The sequence below is a fragment of the Trematomus bernacchii genome, unplaced genomic scaffold (genome assembly GCF_902827165.1).
Source record: "Trematomus bernacchii unplaced genomic scaffold, fTreBer1.1, whole genome shotgun sequence".
Lineage (NCBI taxonomy): Eukaryota > Metazoa > Chordata > Actinopteri > Perciformes > Nototheniidae > Trematomus > Trematomus bernacchii.
This window is the reverse complement of record NW_022987851.1, coordinates 3523093-3548418: the sequence shown is the minus strand read 5'-3', so window position 1 is coordinate 3548418 and position 25326 is coordinate 3523093. Positions and strand designations below refer to the sequence as shown.

At 38.9% G+C, this 25326-nt stretch overlaps 1 protein-coding gene across 5 annotated transcripts in view; it reads right to left on the bottom strand.

Annotated features, from left to right (window-relative positions):
• The window catches only part of LOC117468878 (alpha-2-macroglobulin), a 46905-nt gene that overhangs the window by 12844 nt on the left and 8735 nt on the right, over nt 1–25326 (bottom strand). The window contains exons 4-26 of one of the 5 annotated variants that reach the window (XM_034113236.1): nt 18407–18459; nt 17175–17195; nt 16526–16694; nt 16339–16423; nt 15713–15833; nt 15506–15620; nt 15301–15410; nt 14387–14542; nt 13438–13674; nt 13083–13146; nt 12458–12603; nt 12200–12349; nt 10980–11237; nt 10688–10763; nt 10020–10052; nt 9796–9934; nt 7486–7711; nt 7067–7193; nt 5476–5597; nt 4580–4631; nt 3408–3491; nt 1736–1912; nt 1296–1377 (exon numbers count right to left, since the gene is read on the bottom strand). In XM_034113236.1, the coding sequence (XP_033969127.1) occupies nt 1296–1377; nt 1736–1912; nt 3408–3491; nt 4580–4631; nt 5476–5597; nt 7067–7193; nt 7486–7711; nt 9796–9934; nt 10020–10052; nt 10688–10763; nt 10980–11237; nt 12200–12349; nt 12458–12603; nt 13083–13146; nt 13438–13674; nt 14387–14542; nt 15301–15410; nt 15506–15620; nt 15713–15833; nt 16339–16423; nt 16526–16694; nt 17175–17195; nt 18407–18459 (2803 nt within the window). Of the gene's footprint in view, nt 1–1295; nt 1378–1735; nt 1913–3407; nt 3492–4579; nt 4632–5475; nt 5598–7066; nt 7194–7485; nt 7712–9602; nt 9745–9795; nt 9935–10019; nt 10053–10687; nt 10764–10979; nt 11238–12199; nt 12350–12457; nt 12604–13082; nt 13147–13437; nt 13675–14386; nt 14543–15300; nt 15411–15505; nt 15621–15712; nt 15834–16338; nt 16424–16525; nt 16695–17174; nt 17196–18406; nt 18460–25326 lie in introns of all 5 variants that reach the window. The other 4 variants (XM_034113237.1, XM_034113239.1, XM_034113240.1 and 1 more) reach the window with 4 other exon arrangements.

Genomic DNA, 25326 nt, shown 5'->3' with positions numbered 1-25326 from the left:
TGATGCAACTGCAACATGTCAAGTTATATAATCATGAACATTTTCTATTATTCATATTATTTTGATACTTCTATGGTTTTCTTAAGTGCCGGGTGTGTTAGAGAGTGAGACAGTGGGTGGGATTGATGATCCCAAAGGCATTCATTTTTTATATTCTTACTTACGACCAAACTGGCTTTTCAATTCAGACTAGAAAACATTTTAATCATTTGTATTATATACGTTATGCTTTATTTTGGGACAGCAGTTTAAATTACAAAACATACCTCAGGTCATACTCTGTAGGCAGTTTTTAGTTCCTCTGCGTCAATCTTTATTTGTATGTAGTGGTCTTGTGTATTTTAGTAGAGGTATAAAGCATTCACACATAAGCAATTAAAAATATGCTGAAGGGAAATCCAAAGTAAAAATCAATGAAGTTTGTTTGAATAAAACAACGTTAAAAGGTTATTCACCAACACCTCTACAAACCTAAATATTTTGCCCAGAATCTTAAATAACTAGCTTTTCTAAAAACAAGGAATAAAAGTAATCTTTTCCTTAATTTAAATGTAATTTACTAAATCTATCCACTTTTGTATGGTTGAAGTTCTTGTTGTGTAAGTAACCAGTGCCTTGTGATAAAGTTTTTACACGTAGATAATAAAATGTAAGCAATATATTTAACAGCAGAAAATCCACTTTTTAAAAAAAAATGTGGAAAATGGCAAGGTTTAGTATTCTCTTGTGTATTTCTCTGCGCAGAAAAGGGCCAGTGAAAGCTCCCTCAAACTCACACTGTCCCAACATTTCCTAATCCCCCTTTCCAAATGTGCTTTCTGTATCGGTGAAATTAAAAACACTTCGGCCCAAACTCCCATCATTTGTATTATTATTTTTGTATTATATAAAATATTTATTATTTGTATCAATGTTACTATTTTGTCTTATTCCTAAATATTTCATCTAATTTACTTTGCACCTTTCAAATGTATTTTCTTTAAATGTGGTTGTTATTTCTTTGTACAGCAGTCTTGGTTTTTTAATAATTTAAAATGTATAAATGGCACATCACAGAACAGACGCATACAATGTATTTTAAAATAGTAATGATAAAAATGCCTCCTCTAATAAAAAAAAATGTGTTGTGCTACATCCCAACTAAAAATGTATTACAAAATAAGGCACAAAAGATCTATTATCTCAAAGATATGACACTGGTTTTGCCATCAGCTGTTAATAAATATAGAAAATGTTAGGTCATTAGCTTTATCCTAATCATCATGTCGTTACAGATGTTGAGGATGTTTACTGACCAGGTGTTTCCAGACTCATCGCTCTTTCCGAAGGCGCTGTAGGAGCCGTTATCGTGCTTGTAGGTAAGCTCCCTCTGATATCCTGCAACAATCACACACACATTTACAAAAAAATCCCCTTTGCAGACAGACAAAAAGAAGAAGAAGAAGAAGAGGAGTGCTTGGGGGCTACACTGGTGAGGCCCTGTTGTTTCACATGCTGGTGAGACGATGATACAATCCCAGCAGGCTGCTTTAAATAATACATCAAGAGTCTGACGGCCTATCAGATGTCAGAATACCGCACAGCATTTATAATACTTGGAGACGAGATTTACACTAACTTTTGATTTTTTTCAAGATGACTGAGGTGACATTCATGTAACATAGGGATCTACTGTCTGATGCAACACCTTGTGAACTATTTCCCACTTTCACTGTCTGTCAAAGATGGCACTCACCGCTCTCTAGGAAGCGTGTCGCTTTCTCCTGAATGTCCTTGGTCAGCTGTTCTGTGCTTTTCAGGTAGTTGAGGATGAAGATGTTGGGCGCAAACAGCACCATGTTCTGCTCCCCGCAGCCGTACGGCATGGCCAGGAGCTTGTCCAGGTTCTTCATGGCCCGGCCCATCAGGTCCCCTGCAGGAGCAACAGGACAAATATAACACCCTCATTTCATTCTTCGCAGGTTGGAGGGTGAAAAGTTGGAGCTGTCAAAGTTAACGCCATGATTGATCTGAAAACCGTAACGCGTTTAGAAAACCAAGTTTGACCCAAACTTCCTCCTGTATTTTCAGCACAGATGTTTACAATGAATTGCATGGCAGTGAAAAGGCTGAGAAAGCAGAGGAATCTGGACAAGCTACATATAAAAACACAGACAGGAGAGCTCTCCGTGACAAGGTCAGTAATTCAGAAATACTGTTTAAAGGGGACCTATCATGCAAAATGCACTTTTGTACGTCTTTTATACATGAATATGTGTCCCCGGTGTTCCAGGGAACTCACCAAGTGTCAGAAAACACAACCCTCTCTATTTTCCTCCATACCCAAATCTCTAAAAAAGGGGCTGCAACGGATCTGATAAAAACTGATCCAGATTTGAACACTGTCCTGACGTCAGGAAAGTGGCGCTACGGCTATTGGGCCAACTCTCCACCTATCAGGGGAATGTGGGGTTGGGCCACGGCCGGCCATTGCTGCTCGAAAGCGCTGGAGACGCTGTAGTACATATGCCAGGCCTGTAAGTGGCGCTGTAGTCTGCCACAAAAGCAGCGAAGAAGACTTCCCGCACATATGGTAACCATGGTTACCCTTCTGTTTATTCTCCGCTGTGGCTTTTTTTCTCCCTCCCCGAGGCAAGCGTTTGCTCCCGCTGCTTTAATTCAATGCAATCCCTCCCCGTCGAGGCAAGCACTGTAATTCTCTCCGGTTAGTCCACCAGCAGATGACAAACACCCACCTCTCCGTCTCTTCCAAGGAACGAGGGGACCGTGCGGCAGAGTTTCAGTTTCAGTTTCTTTCGCCGGTCAAGATGTCCGTTAAAGTTTAAATCTTCCGGACAAAATTAGAAAAGTGCCGGTCAAAGGTCTTCTTTGTTATTTATTGAGCTTTAAAACAAATGAATAACGACTCTATATAATAAAACACGGAGGACGGAGATCTCTTTTTCTCCCCCTCTTCTGACAGCCCAGCAGCTGATCAGAGCACGTCTCCCCTCTCCTGCAGGGGGGCGTGGTCAGCAGAATCAGACCCGTAGACAGCAAACAGCACATAGAGCGAAATGAGGCATGGCTAAAATGTATGATCCGTTTGGTATTTTGAAAACAGAAACATATAAATATACCTTATATAGGTATGGCCCTACAATATATCATTTAAATATAGCATGATCGGTTTCCTTTAAGTTAAACCATCCGATTTCTCTCACCAGTTTGTCATGCCACCACATCTCCATTTGTTTTATCTCCCACCAAAATACAAGTAAATGCTATTATATTAGACTTTTAAAGATTATTATTGTGAAAAACACGATTACATTTTGTTATTGATTGACAGCACTATTACAAATACAGGAAAAACTAGTATTGATAACTAGAGTTCAAATAAAGACAAGAGAGACTGTGTGACTGACCCAGTACAGAGACAGAGGCCCTGGCTGATCCAGCCACAAACATCTCGGGCATCAGAAGGGAAATCTTCTTCTCCACAGACCCCTCTGGAAACAAAGAACAGAAAAAAAAAGGTTAAAAAAAAAACCTTTCCCAGCTTGAAGAAAAATGCCTGTATAGTAAATAAAAGCAGCAGCTAATTAGCTTAGCATTTAACCGCACATAAAGCAATAGCTTAAAGGGGACCTATCATGCAAAATGCACTTTTGTACGTCTTTTATACATGAATATGTGTCCCCGGTGTTCCAGCGAACTCACCAAGTGTCAGAAAACACAACCCTCTCTATTTTCCTCCATACCCAAATCTCTAAAAAAGGGGCTGCAACGGATCTGATAAAAACTGATCCAGATTTGAACACTTTCCTGACGTCAGGACAGTGGCGCTACGGCTATTGGGCCAACTCCACCAATCAGGAGGAGACAACCACGGCATTGCCGTTCGAAAGCGCTGGAGACGTTGTAGTACATATGCCAGGCCTCTAGATGGTGCTGTTCTCACAGAATCAACCCTTGCTAAAACAGATCTAAAAAATGTCAAATTGAGCGAAATGAGGCATGGCTAAAATGCATGATCTGTTTGGTATTTTGAAAAAAAAAAAGTATAAATATGCCTTATATAGGTATGGTCCTACACTATATTATTCAAATATAGCATGATAGGTCCACTTTAACATTTCTTTTGAATGGATTAACAAAGAAAAAAGATTAAAAACAACATATAAAATGATAATTAGTGAGTTTTAGAGAGGAGAAAACAACTAGGCTAGATGTTTCCCTATTGTTCTAGTCTCTATGCTAAACTAAGCTAATCTGCTCCTGGCTTCTTAGTGATGAATGTTTTTAACAAAGTAGGGTTGTATTGAGTCAGTGTATTTAGTTTAGCAACCGTATATAGCTGTTATGCTTTTGTTCTAACATGGTCTAAAATTACAACTATTTCACACATACTCATCTGCAATCCGACAAACACAAAAGGCTTCTGAACAATGAATGAGGTGCAGATAACATGTTATCATCCCTCACACTCCTGACCCTGACTCTGGTCTCCATGACAGAATGAGAGATAATCAAGATGGCCGTTAACCCAGAGGCTTCAGATTACAGACGCTGATACACAGGTTGTGTGTGTGCTCACCTGCAGGACAGAGGAGAGCGTTATGACTGACCATCTGTGGTGTTCCTTCAGCCTGGTGGAGAAAGAGACAAAGAGAATTAGATTGGGTTGAAGATATACCTCAGGAAAACTGGAAGGCATTGTAACAAGTGCAATATTCGTGTGTATCCAGCTTCAAATACAAGTTATTTCTCGGGGTGCAAAAACTATTGGGGCACCATGTTCCTTCATCAACACAAACAGTTAATTTGGACTAATTCCCAAAACTAAATAACATTCATCGTCCAGCTGACCCAAACTAGTAAACCAAACGTGGATTAATCGGCCGTTGGAAATAGTCCCAACATTATTGACCATGTATTTCTGTCTGAGTTATGTTAAACTACAGCAACAAGCTGATTTGGAAAGAGTCTTTTTGCTGGTTTCAGACAGAGGGTGAAAAGAGGTGAACATTAAACACAGTAGAGGCACAACATACAAATATGAACCTGTAAATGAGCATAACAGGGACCCTTTAAATAAAGTACATTTACGATTTTCGTCTTCAGTAGAAAGAAATGGCCAACGTGCCATAAAAAGGGAATAGACATAACTGCCACTATCATTCATCAAAAAGACTGGCCATAACAAAGCCAATTAACAAATATAACAGGGTAATACATTTGTGTTTTCTAATGATAAAACAAAGTCTAGTATTAAGTATTTTAAATGTATATCAATTCCTCTTTAGAGAAGGCTCTTCAGATGCAACCACACTACCAAACATGGTCTGCAGCTTCAGATGGTTCATTCTTCTCAAATCCTTAAAATAGGTCATTTTCCCAAATATTAATACAAATATTATCCATATCAGTAGTCAAACTCTTCTGCTCATGCCACCTTGTTTCTCCGGTGTGTTGTGTTTGACAGAGACTGACCTCCACCAGCAGGGTGCGGACCACCGTGTCGATGCTGCCCATGTCAGGGACAGTTGCCACCTCGTTGCCACACAGTATGTCAGTCTTCATGGCTTCAGCGCTGACCTTCAGATTCACCTGACCTGTGGGTACACATACAGTCGTATTGATTAGCGCTTCCTGTCACCGTGTGACTTTTTGTGTACGGAGGCAGAAACAGTTTCCTGTCTGCTTTTCAATCCAACTCATTATCCTCCACACCTCCTGTCTGTTTTCCTTCCTCCCCCAGTTTCCCCGTGTTGTTCGCCCTCATTAATCCCCATTTGCTGCCTTATTATAGCGCTCCATCTCCCACCCCCTCCCTCCCTCCCTCCCTCCCTTCACAGCCCACAATCCTTCACACGGAGGACAAGTACAGATCACCCCCCCGAGGGAGAGGTTTCGGAGTGTTTCGTCAGAGATACTACCTGACTTGTTAGTACAAGTGATTGTCAGCATTCCTCTAAGGGGGAGTTAGAGGAGCGCAATTTGACATTCATCAGAGCCGCGTCTCCATCACTGCTGATGGAGGCTGATAGAAATCCTCAGCTTTCAGACCAGGCAGCGGTAAAACAACAAGCCCCTGTCTTTGCTTCCAGCAGTGCAGACGCAAAAAGCTGTCAGTGCCCTTAAAGCAGATTAATTAGCTTGTTCCGTCTCATCTGTGAGTGGAAGTTTAGCATTGACGGAACAAACAATCAGTATTCAATTATAAAGATGAGAAGATTGCATTATATTATTAGCAACAACAGTCACTCGGAAGTATTATTTGCCGTAATTATGAGGTAAAGCCGTGACTAAAATGAACAACATCTCACAACAGTCAGACCATTTTTTATTGAAGCTGAAAGCTGATATCTTGCACGGATCTTAAATTCAAAATCAGAACGTATTGGTGCCAAGGTGCCCCAGAAAGAGCATTGAAGCTTACACATTTGGACCATATTAGTGTTTTAGTGTTCTAGACATCACTGCTTCAAACCACAGTGTTTCATGATTATCATTATTATACTATCTCCAATATGGATGTCGTTTTTGTAGTTTTGAAACAATTTCCCCAAAAATATCTAGAAACCTTATAATTGATATTTTGTCAATCAGAATTTGATACTTAATTAACACCCTATGTATGACATATATAAATATATATTTCAGATGAGAGATTTTTGGGTGTATTTCTTTCTGTGATTTTTCTCACTCATTGAAAAGGGAAAAGCTCACTCGGCAAATGTGATGTCACATGTTTTTGCACTATCAGGAGTTTAGTTAAAAAGATCATAGGTGGATTCAAAATCAATAAGGATGTTTTTACAGCATACATTCACTTTTAGTGCTCTTTTTAGTCATACAAATCTAATGTTACTAAGCAATAATTCTAATCATGTTTTTTCAGGAGCTTTAAATGGTCAAAAAGGCCAAACTCTTGTTTTAATGTCCTGTAAAAATAATTAAGATCTTTCAACAGACCACCAAAGAATGGAAACTACGTGAAACAAAACACTGACTGCTTCATACTGTATAATTTGCAATAACATGTTCATGTTTCTAAACGGAATGCGCCAGCCATCAGTACCTAGGGCGGTTGGAGTTACAATCCACGAGAAGGTCCTGCTCTCCTCCCCGCACAAACACACACTGTACTGGCAACCGTCGCAGTTTCTGGAGGTGTACTGGTCGGAATCAGCCAGAGCGATATTAACCTGCGGACACAATCAAAGACAAACATAATCAGAGACAAAAATATATAAAATACATGTCCATTATCAGCCGGCCGGGGACAACAGCTGGAAATTAGCAATGTTGGCTAAAGCTGCCACATTTACTGTTTTTTTGTGACAGTTGATTAATGGGGACTGTCCACGACACTATAAACAAATAAACTAAAACATCTAAAAAACGTTTTAAAAAAGACAATTTGACTACCCTATCCACAGTCCTACGTGTACTGTATCCATTCAAATCAATTACATCTGCAACAGCTAGAATATTTACCATAATGCACTTGGAGAGATAGTTGAAGACTGTTGCTTTAAGTGTAAACACCTCCCCTCGGATGACCGAGTAGGGCAGGGTGAGACTGACAAAGAACGGCTGGAAGGCGACAAGCGCCGCGTTGGGCGCCACGCCGAAGCCCACAGACGAGACGCAGAACGCTCCAGCTGCCCACTTAGTGATGGTGTCAGGGACCGTCTTCTCCACGTTCACTGAGCCACTGTCTCTGTTCAAACAAACAAGCAAGAGTCAAATAAAAAAGTAGCATGAAAAAATACATATGCTTAGCAAATTCCATGCATTGCTACTGCACATGAGAGATTTAAGTGCTCAGTACATTTCAGTGTGAATATTCTTTAGTACAGCTAAAATGATAAATAAATAGTGCATTTGGGTGAAATGGAACTTCATTCCTGCCCAAGAAAACAACTTCTAACAAAACAAAGGTCTACAGCTATGCTAGCAGCTCTGTAAATTGCTTTGAGTTAATGCTAACATCAACATGCTAACAGTGTCAATGCTAAATGGCTAATATCAAGCAGGTATAATATTAACCACGTTCACAATCAGAATGTATCATTTGTTAAAGTTGTTTAGTAAATACAAAACATCCTGATAAAACATCCAGTAGTTGCTAAGACATTAAGTCAAAAACTACAAATGTTAGCCTCTGTCTGAACACAAAGTTGTAATATCAGGCTTTGTCTGGGCACAAATGTCTCAACAAAATTAGCTAATAAGCAATAACACAGGTGAAAAGTACTTCTGGGGCTTAGTTTTGCAGGTATTTTGTCATAAACCAAAGTATTGGATACATTTGAATTATGACGACAGCGGCACAAGAAAAATAGTAATTAGGATACATCCACTGGGCACCATTAATGACTAACAAATGTGTGTCATTAGGTTTATTTCATTGGGCACCTTGAATGTCAGTAAAAAAAAAAAGTGTTTTCCTTTAAAAGCTTGAATAGTCACGCTCCAGGTGGTGCTTGAAGATTAATGAGGGGATCATCAATGTCATGTTTGCCGTTAGGAACCATGAATGTCTGTACAAAATGTACATTTGCTAGTTGGCAATAACGCAGGTAAAAGGTACTTCTGGGGCTTGGTATTCCAGGTATTTTGTCATAAACAAAAGTATTGGATAAATATGAATTTTGACTCCATGGTGGTGCAAGGTAAAAGGTCATTAAGTTATATCCACTGGGCACCATAAATGTATGTACCAAATGTGTGTCATAGATTTATTTCACTAGGCACCATGAATGTCAGTAAGAAAAGAAAGGAAAACAAATAATCACCAAAGTTATGGTGGCCTCTGGGAATCATGAATGTCTGCTCCCTACTGAATTATTTCCACAACTATTGCATGGATTAACATGAAAATGTATGAAATGGTTGACCTACAGACAAGGTCATCCCTAATCTTAACCTTATGTGACAAAAGTCATTAGGATGCATCCTCTGAGTAGCATGACTACCTGCTCCTGACCCTAATATCTCTCGACAACTTTTGTGGATAACTATTAACTGTACGATGTGCTGAACAGACCAAAATAGCCTTTGTGAGAGCCACACTGCTATCACAACTAACACAAATACATGATTTAAACAATAATAGTTACATTTATAAAAAAAAATTAAAGGCCCTGGAATCATGTATTTTTATTTGTATCCCTCCAAAAGGTAAAGTTCAGTATTGTATCAAACTTCATTATTGCAAGCAACAGTATGGACATTTTCAAATTGTACAACTTTGTCCATTCTTTATTAAGTTTATGGAAACATACGTGGGATTTATAACCAGGTGTAATATTAATTCTTGGCAGATTCTAAAGCGTAACGATTTGCCGTTTGTTTACAGTTCAACATTTTTTATTTAATATATGGGGGTCATGGACTCTTTTTTTCACTATTCAGACAGAAAATGTTAATTATGAACATTGATTTCCTTTCAACATAAATAAACAAATTAATCTTTCTAACTGAAAAATAACCTGTTAATTATATAATGCCTATATTGTTAAACGTAATGTTTTTTTCTCACATGCGCGTTTGAAAGTCACAAATGTCTTATTTTTTCTTCCTATTCATATATAAGTTGTTATTATTACCCCACAGAAACTAGGTCCCAGATCCAGGTTTCAGGGAAGAATGTCCTGAGAGTCTCTTTCTTCTGCTCCTCTTTACCTCTCATGACAGCACCTGAACCTTGTGGCATCATGTTGAAGGCCATGGGTATCGGAGAGTCTCGCACTGGGAACACACAAATAAAAAACAAAAATCGAATTAAGCACCAGAACTTACCCAACAGAAACCAGTTCCCAGATCCAGGTCTCAGGGAAGTATGTTCTAATGGTCTTCTTGTTCATTGTGACCATCTCAATGTCTGGCACATCCCCGTCCAAGTCTCCGTCTGCTTCTGCTGCTTGGGCCGAAAATACCTCTGATTGAGATAAGGTACAAAACAGTTTATCTGTTTCATTGGAATTTTTATCAAATTGCTAGACTCTGTACCCGAAAACACATACTTGGCATGTGGTCAGCGTAAGGTAGCTCCATGTCTGCCAAGAAAAAGTGTTTATTAATGCTATAAATGCATAAATATTCATATTAAATGAAAGTAATATTTAAATCACATTTGACACTTCATAAAAACTAAACGTGAATTTGTGTTTTTATAATAGTATTAATAATACTAATAGCAAGTGTCAGAATCAGTAATTTGTCAAGACCGTCAGAAGAAGGTTTTTGTAATTTTGTTAAATAACTGTGCTACTCTTTGTTAAATGTATTGTGTTTATATATAATAACATCAGCCAAATGTCATGCAATGATATGTTTTGCCTTAGATTATGGATTATATAAACACCATAATCAGATAAAGACTTTTGTTGAATTCATTTAATTAAAATGGCATGCTTTTTGGTGTATCTGACGGAGTTGACAAAATCAAGTTAGGAAGTGAATAAATGTCAAGTTTACTAAAAAGTGTTTTAATAAAAAAGGTGTTCACTTACCTGATTTGTTGGCTCATTCCTTTGTCTAAATATACCACATTCAAATAAGGGTTGTATTTCAAAATTGTTTTGTAACTTACCTCAAGAAACAGTGCTATAATAGTGTACAGTATATTATATTATATTTCTTGCCCTACTGTCAATAAGAATGAATATCAGTAGCAAACTATAAAACATACCGGTGTAATAGACCATTGGATTGCAGTCATAAGGTTTTCTAACATCGGAGTTGGTCACAATTTTGATCCCTATTCCCTAGAAGGGGAAAGAGAGATTATTAGTTAAACAAAATATGAAGTCATATTTTGTATATGATTGGTCACACATTTTTAACGCAGTCACACAGTTTTAAATGACCCTGACAGAAATTACAAAAGGATACATTTTCTCCTTAAAAATGTATGTTATATCGATCAATCTCAATATCTACAGCCCATTATTTAAAACCAATAAAAAAATGACATGTTTCACTTTAAAAATGTTGTAGACGTCATTCTTCTGATCGTCCTCTGGAAAGTAGAATGAGCGCTTTGCTCGACTAGCTGGCTCTACGTCAGGGGCAAGCTCCAGTTCTGGTTCTGGTTCTGGTTCTGGTTCTGGTTCTGGTTCTGGTTCTATTATCTCGATTTCATCCTCTGGTACTGGCAGAAGCGTGCAGGGATCGGACTCAGCGTCTGCAAGCTCATAGCTGTATCCTGAGAGCTTTTGCACAGGCAACCGGCTGTACACCTGCATAAAAACACACATGAGTCAGGGTAAGTCATCAGTTTACACAGGAGGTAAAGATCAGTCCAAGTAGAGGTCAACATCATCATCATGTTCCTAATACAACATGTTTTTCCCTTTTAAATCATTAAAAAAAAAAATTAAGTTAAAATTAAAAAAGACCTGCAGAATGCAGGCAAAGAACAGCTGTACTGCTGAGCTAATTTCAAATTCAGTGTGGATCTGGCAGCGGACAGTGGGAAAAATATATTTGTAATGCCTTTATCTGGAGACTTGATTTTTGGTTTCTATAACTGGTTAATTTATGTTAGTTTGCGGGAAAACAAAAGACTGATTTCTCAAGATAAGTAGTGTGAATAGTCAGTAGCTACACAGCACCACAGGTCAGCTCTGCTGAATCTTTCTGTGAAAACTGTAGGCTATAAAAAGTGTCAAAAAACTGTTAACTGATAAATGAAAAGGACTGATCTGAATGTTATCTTTAGCAGGAAGTCATTGCATTTACCGATTCTGTTGAGTGTGTTAGAATGATTTACAGTCAGATCAAGGACAATCATTACTGAACAATTCAAAAGATATTTCAGGGGCTATACTGTAGTATCATCCAATATCATACTATCCTCCAATATCATACTATCCTCCAATATCATACTATCCTCCAATATCATACTATCCTCCAATATCATACTATTGCACTTAACTCCAGTATTAAGAGGAAGCAAAATTAATGTTAACTAGGTCGATTTGTAAAGTTTTTTTTCTCTCTGTTCCATCGGGTTTCCATGTCTAGCATAATGGACTAAGCTACAACGACATTTGGTTGTGCAACCATATGTTGCGTAATGAGAATCCTTGTTTTCTACCTATACTATTTTAACTTCTAGCTCCTTTTAAATCCATGCCTTGTTTTAAGCATTAAAAACATCATGCTCAGGTGTGCGTAAAGATATGATATGGTTTCATACCGAGTCAACAGTGAGTTCCTGCTCTTTCTGCAGCAGCAGGACGCTCTGGTCGATGGCTCTGACGGAGCACATGGAGCCTGGGTGAGCCTGCAGGGTGAGCGTGGTCTTCTCTGCTGGAAGCTCCTGGAGAGAGGAGAACCTCAGAGACACCTGCAGAGAAGACACCGAGGTGGGGAAGCATTAGTTTGACAGCCCAAAAGAAGTGAAGAAGTAAAGACCTACTGTATGGTAAAGACTTAAAACCATGAAGTTGAATACCTTGTTATTGAGGCAGAGACTGATTGGGAAGTCCATGCTATCGGCCACAAGCTCCCCTTTGGGCATCACAGTATAAACGACCACCTGGGCAAAAGGGGCCAGGTTTGTAACCTGACGCAGTGGCACAGACAACTCTCCTTTGTTGACTGAACCATGACACACAGAGAGAAAAGGAAATTACAATTACAATTATGACAATAAGTAAACACAAATAATATACTTTTCTCATTCAACGAACATAATATAATAACCTGCGAAAGTAGCTGATGCTAATGTAGGTACCAATAGGCACCTACATATTTCTTTTTTTTTTTAAATAAATTCCCAGCAGGTGGAGACTCCACTGGTTGCAAAAACTCTGAATGCATAGAAGTCTATGAAAAAAAAGTCCCTAATATAATAATTCGGTAAATATATTCTTTATGAGTTTATGGTTTCATTGAGTAGTTTTAATTATCTTTAATACATTATGATCCCATTTAGAGTCAAATAGACAATGAAGTAGGTTGTGCATTTGGGCGTGGCTACCTTGTGATTGGCATCTGCTGACAATAATAGAAAAACAATCATGACCAGACTAATCCATTTTGATGCCCATCTTAGTTTAAGTAGCAGTTGTTATTACCAATTCCCGCTTGAACAGCAACTGGGAGACTGCCATGCTGAACAATTCCACCCCTGGACATCACCTACGAAGAAACATGACGCAGGCCGATCAATTAAATAATTACATTAGATATAGTTTTGCAATGCATCCTACAGTCTTTCAAGTTCAGTCAGACATTAGATTAGAAAAACAAAAGACTGTCCAACTAGTCAACAGCGCAAAAAAAAACATGACATTTTGCAACTAACTTTCCCAGTCTGTTAGTGTGCTTCAGCTACAAACAAAAAGCTAGCAACATGTGGCTGATCTTTGCAAAACTCGTAATTCCAATGAGCTAATACTGACAGTACCTAACTTATTACACGAGTCTTACCAGGTAAAAGAATTGGAGGATCTCCTGGCCGTTCTTCAGCTCCGTCCCCTGGATTATGTACTGAGCACGCACCGTAGCGTCTTTGTCACAAGCCAGCTTCCCATTCACCTGCATGAGTTTCAGGAAACTACTGCTCTTGGAGTAAAATGCTATGACGTTGTGGTGTGCAGTCCTGTACTCTGGTCTGCGCCAGTTTGCCACATACGGCTCATTCACTTCCGTCTTTCTGGATCGCGCCTGTAGACCAAACAATCACATCTCAGGTTTTAAAACAACCGCCTTCACTTATAAAAAGGTGCAGTATTGACGTATATTTGAAATCTAGCATCTCAAGGGTTCCATCGCCAAAAAGCAACAGGACTTCCTTATTGGATTTCCGTCTAATGCAGAAAATAAGCTTTGTGGCCAACACAAGTTTTTTTCCGCAGGATAATCTCCACATATTAACACCACTTTATGATTTCTGAAGAGTAAAACACAATCAGCAGAAGTAAAAAGCTATAAACAAACTACATGATGGGAGCAAGCGCCATTTTTCTGACTCTCAGAAGCTTTGGATATACAGCAATGGGGTACCTACTGACATATTTCATATTGTAGAACCAAATGTGAAAATCTCGTAAATTTGTGTTAGCCACAGACCTTTCTTCAGGCTGCTAACCACAAACACATTGGAAAAAACTTTGAGACAATGTAACCGGAAGGGGTAAATTACCAAGTCTTTTTCAGATTTTAGGCCTTATCCCTGCACTCTATATACCTTTGACTATTACATATGAACCTTAATGATCTCAACATGGGATAAATTAAAAAATAATCTACGCCCGTCTTGTTCACCTCCAACATGATCAATAGGGTGGAACGTTTCTGGATTGTATAATTGATCAATAGTGAATTGGTTATAAATAGGAAGCTCTTGAACTGAATTCCTTATTCTGCAGTAACCAACCTGTAGATTCACATTGTCCTTCCAGAGGGCGGTGTCAAAAGAAAATGAAGCCTTGCCATTCGTGCCTGTAGTCATCGATACTTCTTGAGAGTTGCCAGCAGACACATACACGGCCTCATTGGCGACAGCTTTGTTGTCTGGACCGATCACTTTGACCTGTAAATAAAGTGAGAAAGCGGAAGCTAAAAGTTCTTCATCCATTCAACAAGGTGACACTTTCAAGTACTGTAGCACTACAATTGTACACTTTGCGATGCTGGTCATTTAAGGGTTTAAGCCTAAAGGGGTTATTCCCTCTGGTCCTCTGTGTGATAGAAATATTCAAATGGTAAATATGTATGCAGTATAAGCTAGCCTATTAGCAATGGCGATATTGGCCTACTTTTAATTCAGTAGGTGAACCTATGTTCATAAAATAGTGTGTGTGAGCTTAACTGTATATATAAAACTAAAACGGAGCATTTTCTGTCAGCTCAGAATTCAGACTTTTTTAAACTGTGTTATGTGCTCATACGTTTCATTGTTGGTGTGTATAGGCTACTGCCTGAATATGCTCATTTTTCAAATATCTTGTTTTTCTCTTTTCTAAAGGTTACATTACATTCAAGTAAAAAACATCTTATTGATATTTTTTACCTCTTTTATTTATTTGATATTGAGGTTACCAAAAAGTAACAAATCAGGTTACATTACCTTTATATTTAGATACTCAGATTAGGTTACTGATTACATTTATTTTTGTACAGGTCACTGTAACGGAATGCATTTTCAAAGATACCCTCTCAACTGTTTGTGGATCATTTCCCAAACTGTGGTATCGCTAACTATCCACTAGCATGGATATGAATAACTATGTATCATGTGGTGTGGTGACGGCAGCTATATCGCTCGCAGTGGTCTCTCTCTCTAAATACTTTTCCCTCGAACAAGATGCCAGGCTTGTATGCTTCAGGTACGTCCTCGAAGGTGACAGTTCTGACAATAGCGCTGAAGCTGGCGCGCCCAGTGCCTGTAAGAATGACTCCTAAATGGTAGAAAACATACAGATCACAGCTCATCAGGAAATAATGGTGATTACTCAATGAACAGTCAATGTTCCTGTGTAAACAGTCAAGCTACCTGTGCCGTACTCCTCCAATTCTGCATTCAGCTCAAAGCTGCCATCGTTCATGATCCTGTTGAGTCGAAACACCGCCAAGTTCACAGTTTGTGTAGCACAGCCAGCTTTGTCAGTCTGGAAGATAATAGCACAAGTCAATTTCAACCCAAAAAAGAGAATTAGAGAGAGAAATAACAGCATGTCTTTTATTAATCTGGAGTACTCACCGTCAGTTGATAAGTCTTGCAGATATCTTTTTCCCTTTTACTTGAAAACCAGTACATTTGGGTAGCAATTTTGCAAAAAACTGCCTTGACTGAACCGACAACTGGTTTCCCATAGGTGTATCTGCAGGAGAGAGCACAAAGATTGAGGAATGCTCTTCAGGAATGGATAAATGGACATTTAAAATGTGTATTTATTGCAGTGCTGTACATTAATCCCCAAAAGCCCAAAAATCCCCAAATAACTTTTAAGGTCTGTTGCTATTTGGTTGTAATAGCTATAAGCTGCTGTTTGTTCATTAAGAATGTGTATTTGTGAAGCAATAGGCCATTGGACAATGAGCTTTCGGTCCAGTGGGACATGTTTTGGACTATTGGGGTGTTGGCCTTCAGATACCAGTGAACAGTTTTCTGTGTGAAACGCACACTCAGACACCATTTCCTAAAACAGTTGTGTACTCTTGCAAAACAAAAAGTGCAAAATTGCGGCAGTACCAGTACAGTTTGTATTTTCGTTATACCAAAATTGAGGAGAATTACATTTTTGAATTTGTTTTCATAAAATAGCCACGATGCTAAACTTCATTGCCATTGCTAACCACTGTCGGTCTTTTATGTGGGACACTCACTTTCCACAAATCTTTAGCGTTGCCTCCCGGTCCAGGATGGAGATCACATTGGGTAGTTCAACCGTTACCTCATATTTGGGCAAAACTGAAGGAGAGGAAAATTATTTAAAAATCGAACTGCTGAAAAGGTACATAGATCAAACATATCAATCATTTTGGTAATATTCAGCAAATAACTGCAGCAGACCGTATTCCTTGATGTCGAAGCTGTGGGATATTTGCTCTCCTTGGTCCGTTGTGGCAGTGATCACGTAGCTTCCCTGAACCGCCTCAGGAATCATGGGGTGGGAAATATCAAGGATACCGCTAACAAGGTTCCTATCCAACCACTGAGCAATGCGATTTGAATTGGGATCCTACATGAAGGCAGAGGCACATTTTCAGGTTGAGTTTAGACCCAAACATTTACTGTGGACTGATGGTGGCTCATGGTGTCTATGCTCACAAGGATGTTTTTCTATCCTTCATAATAAGGCAACAAAAACCTTAGGGATTTTTTTCCTGTAATTGTTACATCTTTTAAATTATTCAGATGGCAGTTTGTATAAAGACAATATAATACTTGTGAAAGTAAGTGTAATACCTTCGGTTCATGTCAATGTTTGGTGATTGGATTGTATGTTTGGCACTACAACTAGGAGTCGCCATAATCAAATGGAAAGCCCAAAACAATTTTAAAATAGCCAATAGGCCAATAATAAAACAGTCTCAAAATAAAACACTGCATTTATGTACTCCATTAGCATCGAATTATATAATTAGCAGGCAATGTGTATAAGGGTCTTGTACAGTAATCAGAGCCATTTACTCATACTATAACTTTTTGTCAGTCTTACCTGGAGCTCCACCACTTTGTACTGAAAAAGAAAAGAACATTTTCAGTTGCATGTATAATTTGTACAATATTATGCAAGAAGAATACAACTGTAAAGCAAATTCACAGAATATAAATCATTAGCTGCTTCAATAGCAAACATTTACAATCCACAAACAGGAGGAGTACTGGGTAATGGGCAAGATTTACCTGGTTGAACGGACACAAAAGTGCAAAATTATATTATCCTATTAATCAGAAAAATCCTCTCAAACGGCACTAAAACACATCGGAATCACTTTACCTGGCATTTTGTATTAAATATTTTTAAGAGGCTATGTTATGCTATTTCCTGTAGTGTGTTAGGCATTTTGTGTATTTAACTGGTATACATTCCATGTGTTCTCTCCAGGGGGAGTTTTTCTCCCCCCCCCCCCCGCCCCCGCCCTACATTAGAGCCCTTTGTTTACTTTCAGAAAATAGTGACATCACTATGTATTGGCTAGCGTTCCTACTCGTTGTACTTGATGGGCTCTAAGCGGTCGACCAATCACAACAGAGCTGGCCAGCTAACCAATCAGAGCAGACCGGGCTCTGGTTTCAGACAGAGGGTGAAAAGAGGGGCTGCAGCACAGGCAGTATGAGAAGAATAAAAGACCTTTTTGAACATTAAAGCATGGAGACATGTCACAGTAGAGACACAAAATACTAATATCAACCTGAAAATTAGCATAATATGGCCCCTATAATATATTAAAAATAGGATACAAATATTTTTTAGTAGACTTCCTTATGACAGCCTTATTGTTTACTATAGGAGCATTTTAAATGGTTCACAATATCACAGCTAAATTGACTACTTTTAGCTTTCTACCGGCATGATATGACCATTTGAATGTATTTCACTTTGGCAACACACAGTTTTGTTTTTATCCTCTCAACACAAACGGAAAATGCCGCGAGCCTGTATTGATTCAGATGTTTGGGTCAGATGCAGTGTGTGCCAAATGAACTCTGACGGCATATTTATCACACTACTCCACACGGCGATTCACGCCCACGCTGTCTTCTAAATCAACAAACAGCCCTCCTTTCACCTCCCACTCTCCTGAACCAAAATAGACCTCGCTCCTCAGATTCACTGACTGCTTGGAAGAAATCACACCAGATTGCAAAGTTCCCTGGTTGGAATAACTAAATATATCACGCAACATAGAATCATTTTGAAAGGCGATAACAAATAAATATACATACCAGTCGGGCTACAGGAATGAAATTGGAATCCATCGAGACGATTCGGAATTGGACTGTAAATAAAAAGCAGGAACAAAATAAAATAAATAGCATTAATGTTTTCTCTGAACATAAAACACAAACAGCAATACATAACATCGGTAAGGGAAACAGAGAATCAATTAAATAAAACCCTACAGTACAGCCAGTGGGAGGAGGGACATCTGATGGATAACTTGCATGGTACAAAGGCACTATTCTTAAAGGCCTAACTTAGACAAAGTTTGCTAAGTTTCTAGTGATAGCGGACTGTGTGAAGCTACAGTATGTTAAAAAGCATATTTCTGAAGTTTTCCTATTGCGTTACACTGTAGACGGTGAAGTGCTATTCAGCCAGTCTAGTGTTTATGAGAAACAATGTTTAAAAAAGGCACTGCAGCAATTAATATCTGCCTCTTTGTCAAGTTAGGGGAATTATTAAAAAAATTAAATCAGTCAAAATTAGATCAGCAGAATCTCTGAAGTAGTAAGGGACAAAAGGTCCAAAACACTGGATACTGTATATTTTGTAATGCTACTCTATAGAATGTCTTTAGTGAAACCCCTGGTGCCTGGAAAACCCCTACAGTATATGTAATACTGGCTTTTCACGAAAAATCCCCAAACACAAGACAAAATAACCCTGATTGTTAAGGAATAATTATTCTAGATATCTAACCTTTTGCTCTGTGGCGTTTATGATCTACTCTGACGTCTGTTATCTCCTTTAAGGAAAGGCATTGGTGTCATATGTGTTGTTGTTACCAGTTTGTGACCGGTCAACTTGTCTGGCACGAATGGTAATTGTTGTGAGAACGCTGAGGCACTTTATCGGTGTTTGTGGACTCTAAGGTGTGAAATGTTTGAGGCCATAAGTGTCGGACGCAAGTGATTTAGGCCTCTTTCACACGGGAACGTCTGCGTTTATGCACAGTATGCGTATTCAAAAAAGTCTTCCGTTCACATGCATTCGTTTCATTTAACGTGTCTGTTCAAACGAGGCCGCTGGAAACGCTGTAGTACATATGCCGGGACTGTAAGTAGCGCTGTAACTTCCGCCAAAATACACCAAAAGCAGCGAAGAAGAGCAGCCCGAGCAGCCCCGCAGCAATGTTGCCATGGCTACCCTTCTGTGTATACCCCGCGGTGTATTTAGCAACATGTAGTTCATGTAATTCTCCATGTCCACTTGTTGCTGATGGTTGTGGTAGAGGAGCTGTAGATTTTGCACTAATATCTGTAGCATGGTCAGTAGCAGTAGCACTAGCAGTAGCTACTGACAGGAGGAAGTGTGTGGCGATTGCTGGTATTCAGCGGGATATAGTCATTTCCTCAGCATATGGATAAATGCAACGGGGAAGTTAACTGAAAGAAACCGAATCTGTGGATATTGCATCGACCGACCAAGAAGCACGTCTCCGTGGAGAGGACGCGCTCAGAAAGAGAGATATTCTCTACAAACACCGGGTGAGATCGCTCCTTTGTCAATATAATGGATCAATGCATGAAATCTGACTCTGTTTATTTTGTTTAAGGAGTATATTGGGCGTTAACAATTCTGGTTTGCCTTTTATAATATTATTTAATTCAAGAACCCCTTGTGCGTTTAATTAACACAGCTATTTTTGATAGTTGCTACAGCAGTGAGCAGGAGAGGTGGGGAGAGGTGGGGCTATCGCTATTTTTTCAGGAAATATTCGTATAGAGGTGATTACACGGACTCGGTTGACCCCCCAGAGCGTTTCGTTTGCAAATCTATCCACCTTGGGACCCGTTATCGTTTGTGGGGTCAGTTTCTATCGGCCTCGTGTAAATAATAGGGCTATACGCACGCGAAACTATGCAGATACAAGCAGTTTTCTCCTCGTGTAAACGGCGCCTCAGTGTTCCCAGCTGTTTAGTCTACTCCTTCAGAGATGTTGATTACTCTGTCAGTGTTAATTTCGTCAACGAAAACTATGACGAAAAATGTTCGTCAACGACCTTTTTTACATGACTAAGACGAGACGATGACGAGCTAAAAATAGATTCTTGATAACGAAAATTTGACGAAATGTATATTTAGTTTTCGTTGACGAGACGAGACGGGACTAAGGTGTTAATGGTGGACTATCGGACATTCAAAATGCAGGGTATTTCCCCCCAATTGCCTGTCTTGTCTGTCAAAATGCATCTTACATTTCTAACTTGCAATATCATTATTTCCGCTCTCTTCACTCCAGAAGAGCGATCTCCTCTCTGTGTGCGGGGGGCGGGGCCTAACAGACACGCTGCAGCGGCACACAGAGTAGAGATGGCAAATCCGGATCATTTTACGGACTCAGGGTCTTCTGAGTCAGTCATTGAAGAGATCCGGATCATACGAGTCATTTGAGTCATTTGAGTCAGCATGACCAAGACCGTAGAAATCCTATTGGTGAAACCGAAAAGTTGTTGCATTTCACGAGCATATTATTATTCCATATATTTTGAATATACATATTTGTATATATAGAGAGAGGAGAGAGAGAGAGAGAGATAGAGGGGGAGAAGAGATAGAGAGAGAGAGAGAGAGATAGAGAGAGATATAGATATGAGAGAGAGAGAGATAGAGAGAGAGAGAGAGATAGAGAGAGTAGATATGATAGAGATAGATATAGAATAATATTATATATATATATAGAATATAATATATATATATATATATATATATATATAAATATATATAATATCTGCATATATATATATATATATATATATATATATATATAATATCTGCATGTATATTTTCTATTTCGACATGTATATTTTATTTTATTTTTATTTCTATTCTTGCATATTTTGTAGTTTTGTTTTATTGTAAAATGCCTTATGCTGCTGTAACAACAACAATTTCCCAATTTGGGATCAATAAAGTACTATCTATCTATCTATCTATTAAACTGACGTTATATTAACCTCCGCTACACAGTGTATTTTGCTTTAATAAAAAATGTTTATCACAAAAAAAAGGGTTATTTTGCGATTTGGCAAATCTGAGTCTGCGAGTCCGCACTGCTGTGCTAATCCTAATCCTGACTCGCTGTGTGTTGCACACACAGTGAGTCAGGATTTGCGAATCCGAGTCTGCTGTGGACTCGTGCATGACGGACGAGTCTGCTGGATCTCTGGATCTGCTGCTATATGGTTACGGCTCCGAGTCCGCACGAGTCTGATCCGCTGTGTGTTGCAGCGAGTCAGGATTTGTGAATCTGTGAATCTGCGAATCCGAGTCTGCTGTGTGGACTCGTGCATGACGACGAGTCTGCTGGATCTCTGGATCTGCTGCTATACGGTTACGGCTCCGAGTCCGCACGAGTCTGATCCGCTGTGTGTTGCAGCGAGTCAGGATTTGCGAATCTGCGAATCTGCGAGTCTGCTGTTGGAGCCGTCGGCTCCTCTGAGTCCCCACGAGTCTGCAGGAAGTTTCACTGATCCGCGTCCCCTCCCCTGAGCCAAACGATCACTTCTGGCAGCTATCCTGTGACTGTATACTTGCTAAAGGGTAGGTAGATGGACTTGGGGTACGTTGTAATGTGATTTTACATGTTATAAAGAGAGTAGCGAGTGACGCAATTTATAGTTTTAATTTGTACGTCACACCAAGTGTGGGACTCAAGGACTCGGGTTAATGGAGAGGGGAGACTCGTCATGACCAGCTCATTTCTAGGATCCGGGTTAATGATCCGGATGAATCAGGACTCGCCCATCTCTAACACAGAGATCTGCCGGGGACGGAGCGTTCAGAGAGTATAGAGACACTCTACAAGTCTCGATGTGGACAAAGCTCGTTTGCCATGTTTTCGCGTTGACACGAGTAGAGTAGTCTGTCCAAACAGCCGGCCAAAAGGCGTCATATTCAGTCAGAGAAATGCACAATTTTCGACTTCCTTAACTCGTAGCTCTGTTGCCCCAATTACGAGTAACGTTATCACATCAGGTGTGCAGAGGTGGGAGAAGTACTCAGATCTTGTAGCTAAGTAAAAAAATACCATAGTGTAGGAAGAGTTCCTCAAGTCAAAGTATGATCATCAAAATATATTTAAAGTAGCGACAGTAAAAGTAGTCATTGTGCAGATTGGTCCATTTCAGAATAATATATATGATATGTTTTATAATGATTGATCATGAAAGTGTTCTCAAAGCTGGTAAAGGTGCAGCTAGTTTGAAGGACTTTGTATACTGCAGGGTAGCTTGTGAATTTAATCCAGGTGGAACTAAAGTCTGAGTTAACACTTGATTATATTTCACATCATTCATCCACATCTGTAAAGTAACTAAAGGTATTAAATACATGTAGTGGAGTAGAAGTACACCATTTAACTATGAACTGTAGTAGAGTAGAAGTACACAGTAGCATAACATTTAAATACTCCAGTAAAGTACAAGTACCTCAACATTTTACTCAAGTAGGCTACAGTACAATATTTAAAAATAATTATATATATTTCATTTATTTCACATTTAAATAAAGCAATTAATTCGGTTAACAATTTGTTAGTTTTTTCCTTTAAAAAAATAACAAAAAGTAAATACAAGAATGCCGTTAAAGTACCGGATCGATAAGCAGTATTGATAAGACTAGTAGGACCGTAGAAAACCTTAACGATACCCATCCCTATATATTACACAAGTAAAGTGTTAAGAGAATGAAATGTTGCTTTACGAATTTCAACACTTGATGCTGTCACCTTAATTACAATGTCAGAAACCTGTATTTGCCTAACTGAATTAGTTTATAGAGAGAAAAATGTTTGACTAAAAGTTGACTAAAATGTAATTTTTCATCGACTAAAAGTAGACTAAAACGTTTTGAGTTTTCGTCGACTAAAACTAGACTAAAACTATGAAGGATAGAAATGACTAAAACTAATAACCATTTTCGTCTAAAGACTAAGACTAAGACTAAATCAAAAACAGCTGCCAAAATTAACACTGCTCTCTGTGAACCAGTTAAAAGGGCTAACGAGAGGCTCTTCAGAATTGACGTGGCAACTCTCCCGTGAAGTCAGACCCTCTGACTCGTGATTTGTGATGTGAATCCTCCGGCCGATACTCTGAATAAACCCATCAGTGTTTGACATCAAAAGCTCCAACTCTCACCGTGTCTCCTTCCTGAGTCGGTGACTCCCACTGCATTGCTACACAGAAGTTTCCCCCACAAAGGGAGGGAAGAGTCAATTATATTGAGTAATTTATTTTATATTGGGTAATTTATTTCTAAAACCTATGTTTTATGGAAGAGACAAAATATTTCTGATAAACTAATATTTTATCAAAAGGTAAATGTTGAATTAATATACATTTAGAATCATTGAGAAGGGGTTATATCCACAGGGACTAGCTCACCTTTAACTTACAATAACATGTCTCTGCTATGGACTGATGAGTATATGATTCTTGCATGTTCAATGACTAACACAAACCTCCAAAATGATAATGTGCATGTGTCAGGAAGGCTCCCAAATAATTCTGAGGGGCCTATTTTTGTAATTAAATGATAATGTGCTAATCCATTACTTTGAGTTGTCTTCACTCAGAAAACATCCCTATCAGGTGTTAACCCAATAACTAGGACAGCTCTCAAGGCCAAGGGTCAGAGAGCGAGGGTCACACTCTCCGGGTGCAGAGAGTACCCCCAGCCACGTGCAAGGAAGCACCAGGTCGTTCGAGATGGGATGCTTCTCTTCACCTTTCTGATAAGAGGGGGTTCTTCTCTTCATCTTTCTGATAAGAGGGGGTTCTTCTCTTCACCTTTCTGATAAGAGGGGGTTCTTCTCTTCACCTTTCTGATAAGAGGGGGTTCTTCTCTTCATCTTTCTGCTCGGTGGGCTCTAGCAGACAACCCTGCAGGACGAGCGAGGGCTTCAGAGGCTTCTATAATACAAGGTTCCATGTTTCTTGGAGCAGTTTGATGTCTTCCTAACCTCTCCCATCACGGGGGGGACACCTGGATGCGCCACTTGGAATACGCAGTTGCACTGCTCTCAAGCAGATAGAATACAGGCAGATGAGCCTCCGTCTCACTGGGGGGTCAGCTACAGTGCTCACTGAATGAGCCACACAAAAGCAGAGCAATTGGGGGGGTTGAAATATGGCGCTCTGATGAAGAAGAGTTTGAGCCAATCAGCACCTCAGTGCTAACCTACAGTATCAGGATGCCTTTACACACCAGACACTCTGTGTCATAAAGGGAGGAGGAGAACGAGTCAGGAAGACTGACGGACATGTTCTCCCAGCTCTCGTACAAAGATGAACTTTGAATTGAATGACCAGATGTTTACAGATGTACAATTAATGATTGTTTTTTATATTTCCAATGACCAGACATGTGTTAAATAGTGGTGATTCATATATTTTTGTCAGATCAGATTACACTTTCACACTAAACAAAATAAATTAATTAATATTTTCAGATTATAAGGTATTGAATAATAAGGTATTTCTAATATTTATAACAGATAATGTTAATATCCTTAATCATCCAGCAATCAGGCTTAACAACACTACTCTGTAATGTATTGTCCATGCACAGACAGACCTAAAATTATGTTTCAAGTACAGTACTGGATTAATTTCAGTTTTGGCCCAAAACAAATATTTATAATAATTCATATAACAACTATGTAGCATATTTGATCCTCAAATTAGAGAAGTATAATTTAAAGAAATTGATATTCTATATTCAACATTAGATAAACACAGAAGAACCCTTTCCATGTACCATAAGTAGATTTTCAGGTAAGTATGGCTAATAAGAATAATTGATAGACTTAATTTGGTACAGATCAGTTGTAGCATTTACAAATGTATGAATTAAAGTTTTAAGAATGTTTAATCATTCCTTTGCAGGTTTTTACAAAACTCTTTGAATATTTGCCTAA